Source organism: Ipomoea triloba, chromosome 13 (assembly GCF_003576645.1).
Source record: "Ipomoea triloba cultivar NCNSP0323 chromosome 13, ASM357664v1".
In the NCBI taxonomy this organism is placed as follows: Eukaryota; Viridiplantae; Streptophyta; class Magnoliopsida; order Solanales; family Convolvulaceae; genus Ipomoea; species Ipomoea triloba.
In genome coordinates this window covers 20,035,472-20,047,016 of record NC_044928.1, presented here as the reverse complement: position 1 = coordinate 20,047,016, position 11,545 = coordinate 20,035,472, and the positions used below count along the sequence as shown (strand labels likewise).

The 11,545-nt window shown below is 33.6% G+C and overlaps 2 protein-coding genes across 2 annotated transcripts; one reads left to right on the top strand and one right to left on the bottom strand.

Annotated features, from left to right (window-relative positions):
- Positions 1-2,924: 2,924 nt before the first annotated feature.
- LOC116001517 (bidirectional sugar transporter SWEET12-like) lies at positions 2,925-5,975 on the top strand. The gene is made up of 6 exons (XM_031241392.1): positions 2,925-3,052; positions 3,501-3,537; positions 3,652-3,862; positions 4,373-4,534; positions 4,623-4,742; positions 5,439-5,975. Exons 1-6 carry the CDS (start codon positions 3,004-3,006, stop codon positions 5,727-5,729), a joined length of 870 nt encoding a protein of 289 aa, XP_031097252.1. The 5' UTR covers positions 2,925-3,003; the 3' UTR covers positions 5,730-5,975.
- A 604-nt stretch (positions 5,976-6,579) lies between these two features.
- On the bottom strand, positions 6,580-11,363 carry LOC116001049. Its single transcript, XM_031240954.1, has 4 exons — positions 11,047-11,363; positions 10,450-10,562; positions 10,257-10,341; positions 6,580-6,919 (listed from the first exon to the last, which is right to left on the bottom strand). Exons 1-4 carry the CDS (start codon positions 11,266-11,268, stop codon positions 6,830-6,832), a joined length of 510 nt encoding a protein of 169 aa, XP_031096814.1. The 5' UTR covers positions 11,269-11,363; the 3' UTR covers positions 6,580-6,829.
- Between the last annotated feature and the right edge of the window lie 182 nt (positions 11,364-11,545).

Sequence of the window (11,545 nt, the reverse complement as noted above, 5' to 3'; positions counted from 1 at the left end):
ATAGAAAACTAGGGAAAAAGTAATATGATGGGAGAAAGAAAAATGAGAGAATTGAAATATATATATATATATATATATATATTTATTTATTTATTTATTTATTTATTTATTTATTGTGAAACACAGTAGATAGACAAATTGTACAAAGTAATGTGCTTTTTGACGTATAACAGGGGCCATTTGAGAAAAGTTAATAAAGGTATGTGTCTGTGCATGTGTGTAACTGATTTAGCCATGCAGATATGATGTACTAGACAAAGAAGAAGGCCTATTTGGTATTTATCACCTCATTTTGATTTATTTGTTCATTATTAATTATTTGACTATAATGTTAAACATTCAATATAAGTGTTTAACTAGTTAACTTTTTGTAATAACTTATTGCTCCAAAACACTAAAATTTAAAAAGCTATTCAAAGTAGTTTTTCCGATCAACTTTTTTTTGAAAAAAAATCATTTTGAATGTAATCAACTATCAGCTAACATCTAATTTACCAAACATCTTTCTACAATCAGCTAATGTGATTAACTAGTTAAACCTACTAACTCAATAAGCTAACAACTATTTACCAAACATCACGACATCGTCATAAAAATTACATTATTTTTATGTAAAACATTATAACATTTCACAAATAATACATATTTTTGTTATATCAAGCTTTCCCGAATTTTTTTTGTAAAAATACATTATACTCCGTATGTAACATTTCACTAATAATACAGATTTTTGTAATGTAAAGATTTTTAAACAAATGTAAAATATCCACTCAACTTTCTCTCCTAAAACTCGATCATTAACAATCATTTGTGTAGCCAATTCAAAGACCTTGTGGTCAAGTGACATCCGGTGTCCCGATTAACACTCTCACATGGATGATAGGAGTGGGTTCGAGCCTCAGCGGAGGCAACTGTTGACTCGTTGTGCAGAATACATTGTAATTGAGTCAGTAGTTCTTTAAAAAAAAACAATCATACCAAATACAAATAAATTACAACTAATAATCCTAATTAATCCGTAACAAAGCCTGGTCTACTATAGATTTATGAGGACTAAAGCACCATGTATTTTTAATAGGACTTGAACCCCAAACCTAATGTCAAAGAAACCATTAGTTTTGGATGCTTCTCAACCACAAGTTCATTGTATTGATGTCTACAATCACATATATTTACATTGAATACTATAAAACAAATGCTGACAATATAATACTCCATATAATTCAAATAGGGCAACTTTTACACACAAATATTGAAATTTATGCATGTATACAAATTGTGAACTTTATGCATACAAATAGTCCATCTAGATTTACTGAATATCATATTTCTAAGTAATTAAGGATGTGTTTGAAAACTAGAAAAAAATGACTTCTGAAAAATGTTTTATGGAAGATGAGTCATTTTTTAGAAAATATTTTCCTTTTCAGTAATTCGTTGCATTCCGAAAAACTGTCCTGATGTGTTTGGTTCATTTTCTGAAAAAATGAGGAGAATTGTATAATTAAATATTTTAATTATTATATTTAAAATAAAAAATATTTATAATAATATTAAAAATAATTTTTTATAATAAAAAGTTTTTAAAAAAACGATGGTTTCCTGCGAAAACCAGAGTACTCGTTTCTTCCAGAAACCAGTCCGCCGGAAAAGAGAGCCGGACGTAGTTTTGGCAGAAGCCCTCCTTGCTGGTGTAGCCTTTGTCTAGAAAATGACTTCCGCCAAAATTTGACGAAAGTCATTTTCGCCTAAAACACCACTGTTTTCCCCTGTCAACAGAAAATGATTTCTGTTGTGCTCTACAAATAAGTTCAATTGTGCTCTACAAATAATGAACTTCATGTATAACATAAATGAGCCTATAATATACATGCCTAATTAATCAATCTTCAAGCAGTTTGTATATGTTCAAATAGAGAACTCTATGCACACAAATAGTAAACTTTATGCATATAAATGATTAACTCTCAACCAATTTTCATACTATTTTGTACACATTCAAATAATAAAAATTATGTATAAAAAAATATATTCTATTCATAGAAATGATATACTCGATGCATAAAATAATATACTTTATTTATTGTCCACACAGTTGTATAGACCATAGTCCACCTAATAAGCATTATTCAAATAGCAAAACATAATTATATATTTGATTAAAAAAAAAAAAGATAGCAATGCAATAATTGAAATTATTATTATCAATATTTCTTCAACTTTGACACAAAAATTAAAGAGGCTAGCTATTTGAGCATTGTGATTTGTGAAATGCATTTCCAATATTATAGTTAATCATATGTATAATCAATATCAATTTAAGAGACAAAAGTGATCCATTTCCTTTCATTTCATGTGTAGATTATGTACCCTATATGACATAACCCACATAAAGTGAAGATAAGCCAATACCCACCCAAAAAAAAAAATGAATAAATTGAAGCACATACATATCTCTTGATGATATATTATATACATCTATATCACCCATCATTGCTGAAACTGTTCTCTTCTGATGGGGCAATAGTACAAACAACAACCCAATTGCCTCTATTATTGGTGCCAAATGGCAAGAACTCATTGGCCTTTATTGAATTATTATTATATATTATTTTGGATTGGAAAATTAAAGGAAATCATCAAAAACAGGAAAAAGACACAAAACACTTCCGCGCAAGAGTTGTAAAAGCCTTAGTGCCCTTGCCTCAGAGGATGATCTAATAAAGAGCTTGGGTGGGGCCAAAACTTTTTTTTTTTTTTTGGCAAAAGAAAAAAGAAAAAAGGGGGTGGTGGGGGGTATGAATAACCAAATAATATAAACGCAATAAAAATTGTATTAAATAATTCTCTAATATTTGGCAACTGCTTTAATTTGCCACCCTCCTATATAAATAGGTTAACATGCAACTTCTCATTTCATTGTCAAGCAATTCAAATCAAATCAAATCTAGTTATTTGTACACTAGCTTCTAAATCTCTAAGCTCTACTTTTCCTTAGGAACTATGGCTGTCTTCTCCGGTGATCACTGGACATTTATCTTTGGCCTCTGTGGTAATTATATTAATCATAGTTTTATTATTATTTTTTGTTAAAAGTCAATGATTTTTGTGCTTATAGTGTTATATATATACATTTTCTTTAGTACTTCTAGTAAAGCAATGCAAGATGTATATATGTATACGGTCCCGAATTACTTTTTTTTTTTTTTTTTAATTTCATAAATGTTAGATGTTATTAGTTATTTTAGTCGTCATTCTGATTTCTAAACCCGTGCAGTGTTTAATTGTTTACAATTATACATATATAGTATTTGGGTGATATTAATTAATATTGTACGGAGTATGTCAATACTTGATCACTTGTTCTTACGGAGGTTACATCCCGACATATTAAAATTTCATTATTTTTATTAGTATTAATGAAATGCATGTAAGTATAGTATATTGCAAGTGTTGATAATAATTATAATGATGGGTACGTTTTGGTGGGAATTTGGCAGGAAACATCATCTCCTTCTTCGTGTTCCTGGCGCCACTGTGAGTATATATGCGTTGCCTATTTGAATTTCCTAATTTGTTTAATTTTATCATAGAAAAAATAGTTAATTAATTACACGTACCACAGCGTAACCTACCATTGATTGCATGCAGGCCTACGTTCTATAAAATTTACAAGAAGAAATCGACGGAGGGATTTCAATCAATACCATACGTGGTTGCCCTATTCAGTGCCATGCTTTGGATCTACTATGCATTTCTGAAATCCAACACTACTCTTCTCATCACAATCAACTCCTTCGGCTGCTTCATCGAAACCTTATACGTTTGCTTCTTCCTCTTCTATGCATCAAACAAAGCCAGGGTAAACTAACTCTTCTATTATTTATATATATATAATGCACCACAACTACTCCCAGACATGCCGGGAGCACTAAGGAAGTAGTTACAGTGCATTCGTGTAGTAGTTGCAGTGCATTTCTTTAGTTCGCGCCTAAGCACGGATATATATATATATATATATATATATGGCTTTCCCATGCGGCTGTGTAGATTGTACCATTAGATATACATAAATGCACCACAACATATTAAAAAAGCACTAGAATGAGAATGGACAAATGCACCGCAACCCTGGGACGTGCAACCATGCATCATTAGGCATGCATAAATACACCCTCAGAAATGCACCAGGGTGAAATGTACAAATATACCACTGGTCCATTTCGTAACACATAGTGGTGCATTTTAATTTACATATCTGGAGATGACATGACCGCATGTCCACACGGGAAGGTCGATCTGTTCGCACTGAACCAGACCCTATATATATTACCTGGTTGGTTGTTAATTTAACGTCGTACGGGTGGTGCAGATACATACGATGAAGTTACTTGGGGCGTCGGTATTTGGCGGTTTTGGTGCTATAGTTCTGGTGACGCAGTTTCTGTTCAAAGGCGTAGTTCGTGCACAAGTGGTGGGATGGATTTGCCTGGTCTTCTCCTTGTGCGTATTCGTAGCTCCATTGTGCATCCTGGTAATTAAGCCTAAATTTATATATATTATTATGCACGAAATTTATATTTTTACCCTTTCGTTTTCATAATACATATATATTTATGCAGAGGCAAGTAATCAGAACAAAGAGCGTGGAACATATGCCATTTTTGCTATCGGTTTTCCTCACACTAAGTGCGGTTGCATGGTTCTTCTATGGTCTTCTACTAAAAGACTTCAATATTGCTGTAAGTTTATCAAATTAATTAATCAAATGTACTTGGCCAATGCAAGGTGCACCTTTACCGACCGCCACCCTTCAATTTCCCTTCCAAACACCAACCACTACTTTTATTGCAAAGTATTGACCTCCACCCAACAACTCCTTACTCTCAGCACCAACAAGTACTTTTATCGACTTACGCCTAACAATTCTCTCATCCTAGCACCAACTAGTCATAAATGTTATGTTGTTACTGTGTTTAGCTAGTAGCGAAGTAGGCTCACATTTTGAGATGCCTGATGGACTTGACCCGAAGTTTATCAGCCTTAACCCAACAATTCCCCCTCCTAGAACCAAACAGTATTTTTACGGGCTTCTGCCAACAATTCTCTTATCCGAGCACCAACTAGTCTTAAATTAAATGTTATGTTATTGTTAGGGTTCGAACTGCTTTGATACCACTTATTAGGATCAAATGTTTATAACTTATGTCAAAATCTATAATTAGTAGTGAAGGCGCACACATTTTTGAGATGTTGGGTGCTGGATTTGGGCCTTTATGTTTATCGACCTCCTCCCCAACAATCCCCACCATCCCACCTAGTGTTAGACTTGGCCTTTACCACTTAATTACCAGCCCCGCCCAACAATTTAGTTAGTATATATTTAATTTGATTTCTTTATCAGCTGTGGCTAATGTTATGTATGTGGAATTGATCAGATTCCGAACGTGTTGGGATTCGTATTTGGAATTCTTCAGATTTTGCTGTACGCCATGTACAGGAAGAAGACTATCCCTAGCCCTAGGGAACAAAAACTCCCAGAAATTGTACTGCAAACCCCGCCTGCAGCTGTAATCATTCTGGGAGAAGATAATACTTGGAATAACAAGAATAAGAACAAAACACAGCTTCCTGAGCTTACCCAGGAACAAATCATCGACATTATGAAGCTTGGGTCCCTGCAGGTTTATAAGGACGACAAAATCAACGTGCCTTCATCCGCGCATTAATATCTCCTGGCCGGCCGGCCACGAGAATATATGCTAAGTCACGTCGTCAACATATATTTAATTTAATTAGGTTGTGATCGATGATCGAATCGCCCATTTGTTTTTTGTGTTTCAATTCTAGCACGTTAGTTACGTTGTTGCATGTACACATGAATCGTAACTTTGATTTTCATGTCAACCTAATCACATATTAATGCAGTTTCTTTCCTTTTAATAAACCAAGAATTGAATATCCATTTTCATATATAGTTTCTCGGTGCATTTATTTATATTTATATATATGTACAACTTTTTTACCTGCTCGACTCTAATTGCTAACAAATTAAAACCAAAAGTTTGGATGCTCAAAGTCAACTTGTAGATATTTCCATCCTTTTACGTGACTCCTCTTTGGCAGAATGGAATAATTGTAATTTCAAAGTGAATTACTATTTTGTCCTTGTAATTATTAGTATTATATAAGGACCTTTAATCTTTATTTACTCCATCCCTTTCAATTCTCAAGCATTTTATTCATGAATACCAAACAATGTGAAAATGCATTTCTATTATTCTACATACGGAGATGCATTTCTGACAAGAAACACATGTCCCAAATTAGTTTTTTCTAAAATTGTCCACCTTTTAAAACTCTCCTATTTTTGTTATTCATTCCAAAATTATTTCGATTTCTGTCTTTTGACCGTATACATATCTATATGCTTAATAATAAAATTGTGTCAAAAGATGCTTCCCCACCCTTTGCGAAAAATTGTCTACAGCGATTCACAATTAATACAAATTTACTTTCATTGCTTCCATGTAACCCTTACAATAAATTTATTGAAGAAAGAAAAGGCAAAAATAAAAATAAAAACACAAACCCAACTTCTTTTTTCAAGAACCATCTTAATATGTCAACTCAATAGAGAATAAAAAAAGTGAGAATACATGTAGTATTACTCTTTTAAAACCAAAGTTATTCATCATTGCTCAAATCAAGTAAAATTGTATATCAAGCTAGCTAGTCTTGCCCTACACCTTCTAGGTAGTCAAAAATTTTAAATGACGACTACAAGAAAAATACCCCTCTGAAGCCAAGGAGAGAATGCTCAGGCGATTCAACCACAAAAGTTGAGCTTCTTCATCACTTTTGCATAAGCCAAAGGGACCGTACCAGGTTTCCTCAGTCTACGTTTAGCTTTCTTAGACTGCAGCAAGAAGCAATACTATTAAACCGAGTTTACAGTATTCACAAGAAGATTTGAGTTGACAATATATTCTGTATGAATGACCCACAGTACCTTACTTTAATACAGTTCGTTACGAATGAAACTTTTAAAATAAAACCAACAATTGAGTATTACACTGTCCAAGTCCTCATATCTTAAAGCAAACAAAGAAGTAATCTGGAAATAGGTAATTGATTTGAACACAAAAGGTCTGTGCTCTCGATCAATATCACTTAAAAGAAAATTATACTCCAATTTTATGAAACCTAATAAATAATTCCAGGCTAGCAACAATGTTCCGGAAGATGGGAACTGTCACTTTTTTCATTCAGCGTAAATAGGCCGGGCATAGTGCAAAACGGGTGAGAAGCCAATGCAGAGTGGACATATTGGCTGTAGATGATTGATATTGGAACAAGTTATGAAAGAGTCAGGTAGTGCAATGGTCGCAACTGGGTACTTGTACCTCAGCCGGAAGTTCTAGAAAGGTAGCAATATCCACTAAAAGATTTTATCAACCAAATAATATTTCCCTCACATTCTTGCACGGATCAACCTTATTAATACTCCCTAGCATTGATTCTTTGTCAATCTAACCTTCTAATACAGACCCAAAGCCTTGGCTAGTTTCCTCACAAAGGAAGAAAGGGAATCAGGGAGAAAAAGAAATTAATCAAATCATGCAAATGACAGAATTCAAGGAAGCATATAATCAGGTATTTACAAATTGTAATCACTAATCAGTAATTGATGCTACTTGCTTATTTACACAAATGTACGCTAGAGTTGAAGCATTGCAGAAGAGTCAAGAAGCAGTACACACCGAAATGAATCAAGGATTCACCATTGTAGAGGATTGGGCTCGGTTTAACTAAGCCTTAGGCCTTTCAGCAGTAATTGGGCTCTGGGTAATTCTTCCCAAATTTCAAAAGTACTGGCTAGTTTACTCACGAAGGAAGAAAGGGAATCAAGCAGAAAAAAGAAAATTGATCAAATCATACAAATAACAAAATTCAAGGAAGCATATAACCAGGGATTTACTAATTATGTAATCAGTAATTGATACACCATGCTAATTTTACATAGTATAAATCAGGACCATCTCTAGAAGGCAGGGCTTAGTAGATTAATCAGCTTGCAGCTGAGGTAGTAAGTTATATAGTTCTGTAACTTGCTGGAGGATATCATTTTGATATTCCTTGGTTTATTTATCTGTTATTCTGCAATTCATTTCCTAGTTTCAATTCACCAATTGGTTCCCCGCCTCTTTACACCACCACCTTCCCTGTTTCACCTGAATGGTATAGACTCCCCACATTTATCATCTTCTCCAAATGCATTTCCATACTTAATCCATGTATCCACATTTCACTTCTATCATATCAGTAGAACTTAACAGAGTACAAGGTGCACCCTTTAAATGAACTGCAACCAGTGCACCTAGGCTCTAACTTCTAATGAAATCCATTACTGTCCACCCTCAGAATCCAAGATTCTCATGTTGTGCAATAGCCTTAATCTTCCTTCACCCCTGTGCATTTAAGACCTTTCAAACAAAAACACCCAATTTTCATTAGGTCATTTCTCCGATGTTTTGGTGCTGTCCATTTTCACCTTTTCCATGAAGTTCAACTCCATTTTGTTGACTGAAACATAGAGCCCCTATTTACATTGTTCTGCTCTTTTCTATCTTCTTGGCCTCAAGGAACATCCAAAATTGACTATGTTTGCACAACTAACATTGAAGAAGCATTTCTCAACCATTGGTGTTTCCTGTGACCTTTTGATTGTCAAAGAAAAAGAAGTGAATGCACCTTTAGGTTATGGCTTCATTTGGGTTTTGAACTATTTCCATAAATAGCATAATATGAACTTAGGCCCTAACTACACCACAAAAGCTAGCTCATTAATGTATGTTTGACCCAAAATTTATATTTTGACCCAGATTTCCATCTGCAGCTGATGTGGGATGCATCAAAGCATCATCTAACTCAATTGGCCATTATACATTAAATGTAATGTAATTTAAAACTCTCTAAGAAACTATGGAAGCTAAAGAGAATGTATATTTTTTTTCTAACAAAGATACATATCCAGTGCTTCCTTGTAAGCATCAGCCCACCCAACTTCATTACCAATTTAAATTATTCTAATTTTTATAAGTTAATTTGATTTTAGATATAACTTGAGCAGGCATATACCCTACATTGTTAGACCCTCCCTCCTCTAACCTTATGAACTCTAAAAAGGAGAAAAAAAAATCTTCCAGAACAATATAAGAGAAGAACATCCTCAAATTCATAACTTATAAAATGCAAATTTCCACATTTTCAGTCATTGTTGTAACTCAAAAACAATTCATCAAAGTTCCCACTAGGTCAGATAACTTATCTTTTTTTGTCCATTCTGCTAGGTAACTCTGTCCATTCTTCAGTTGCATTAGTCTTTAACTGTTTTGTCAGACTTTTAACCACTTCTATTGTTCCCTATTAGTTAATTACATTCTTTCACAAGACCCAAACTAGATGTGCATACCAAACATATTATCATCCAACAAATAGATGCTAACTCATAAATCTTTAAGAAACTAACGATGATGCACAAGCTGAAAACCGAAAAATAAAGGTAGCTCAAAACTGCATTAACCCTGGACCATGAACATAATAAGCCAGTGAACATCAATTCGAAATTCCATATAACTAGATATAATACTACTGCCTACTGAGGGCTTGTTTATTGTTTCTTTGAGATTTTATATTCCACTTTAACTACAAACAAGCATCATATATAACTGACCAGGAGAGTGGGTTAATGCAATCAAAACATCACATTATGACAGTAGAGCTGAGCAATTGAAAAATGTAGGATTGTGCAAGTGAGTCTCCCAGCACTATTATATCTTCTAGATCTCAAGTTCACTCATAGAGGAATACTGTTTTCTATAAGTAGGAATACTCAAAGTCTTACCATTGAACAAACGATCACCTGGGATTTCGGCTAACTTGACCAAAAACAGCTGTTTTCAGCCTTTCATAATACAATCTCAAATTTCTTTAGAAAAAATTAGGTCTTTACTTGAATTATCACCGGCATAAATCAAGTTAGAGAACATCAAGTAGTTATTGATTTGCACGTAAATAAAAATTAATTTTAAAATCAAGCTATCATGAGAATATAGTTAAAAGTATGATTATACAAGTCATCCTAATATTAAAAAATAAATTGATAAAATATATAAATATTGAACATTTTTCATTAGATTATTCATTTCCAGATATCAGTATTAATTTTTCCAGCATAAAAATGATAATCAGACCTTTAAATGTGCATTATGTCGTTTCCCTTCTTTCCAACGCCTTATCTGTCCATCTTTCATCACCCTAAATCTGTCCTTAAAAGACCTAATGCATCAAATTGAGAGCAAATCAGCCATCACCCACATCACATACACATAAATATGTGACTCAATACATACACAAATTTCAAGAATTTCAAAAGATTATACATACGAGTAGCCCTTGATTTTTATTTTCTTGACTTTAGATACAACTGGAGTCATTGGTTTCCTACTCTTCAACTTCCTCTTCTTCTGTTTTGCAGTAATATGCCGCACTTGCATTAACTGTCAAATTAAATTATAATTATAATAATTATAATAATAGTAATAACAATAATAATAACTGCCATCAGTAAAGTAGTAAAAGCAATTATAAATATATTTTTTTTAAAAAAAATGTCACTCAGCAAATTCAAGTAGCAGATCATTGATCTCTTTAATATTACTACATTTCCTAGCTCGGGGGTCAAAGACAGCCCTTTGTGTAATCACATTCAGATAACAGAAACTCTTCCATTGCATTGACAAACTTCTAAGCTTAAATTTTCCCATTAAGCTTCATGAAAAATCATGGCTTTTCAAGCCGTAAGTGGAGCTATGGATTTTAAGATTGAGAAATGAAACATTTTCAGAAATATGAATGTCCCATTTCACCATTACCAACCAGAAATCAAGAAATTAAGGGACACAACAGGAGTAAATCTTCAGAGGTTAAAATAAAACGCCTAGAATGAAATCCAAGAAAAAACAGAGAAAGTTGAAAACTTACGGAGGAAGGGTAGAGAGAGGAGTGAGCGGCGATTGAGGGTAGAGGAGTTGAAAGGTGGGCATAAGGAAGATGTTTAAAGTTGGAAGAAATTAGTGAATGGAAAAGGGGTTTGTGTAGGAGATTGGGAGAAGAGTGAAGGAGACGATAGGGGTGAAAATAGGGTTTTTGTTGGGTTGAACGGAGAACGGCTACAGATCGGAGCTTGGAACACCATCTCTGCATTTTCTCCGCGATTTCCCAAAAATGGGCTCTGGGGTTTAGCGCAGTGAGAGTCGGAGAGACGAGGGAGTAATCCTCAACTCTATTTTTAATCCCTCACTAATGCTGCATGTTAGGTGGTATTTGGTTCGCTGAAAAAAAAAATAAAATTGAAGGAACTAAAGAATTTCTCAAATGTGAGAAAAATATATATTTTTTTTTTGCCTACTTTAGGTTTTTTTTTTTTTTTTTTTTTTTAACATTAAGGACAAAGATCAATCTAGCATGACCAAATGAATCT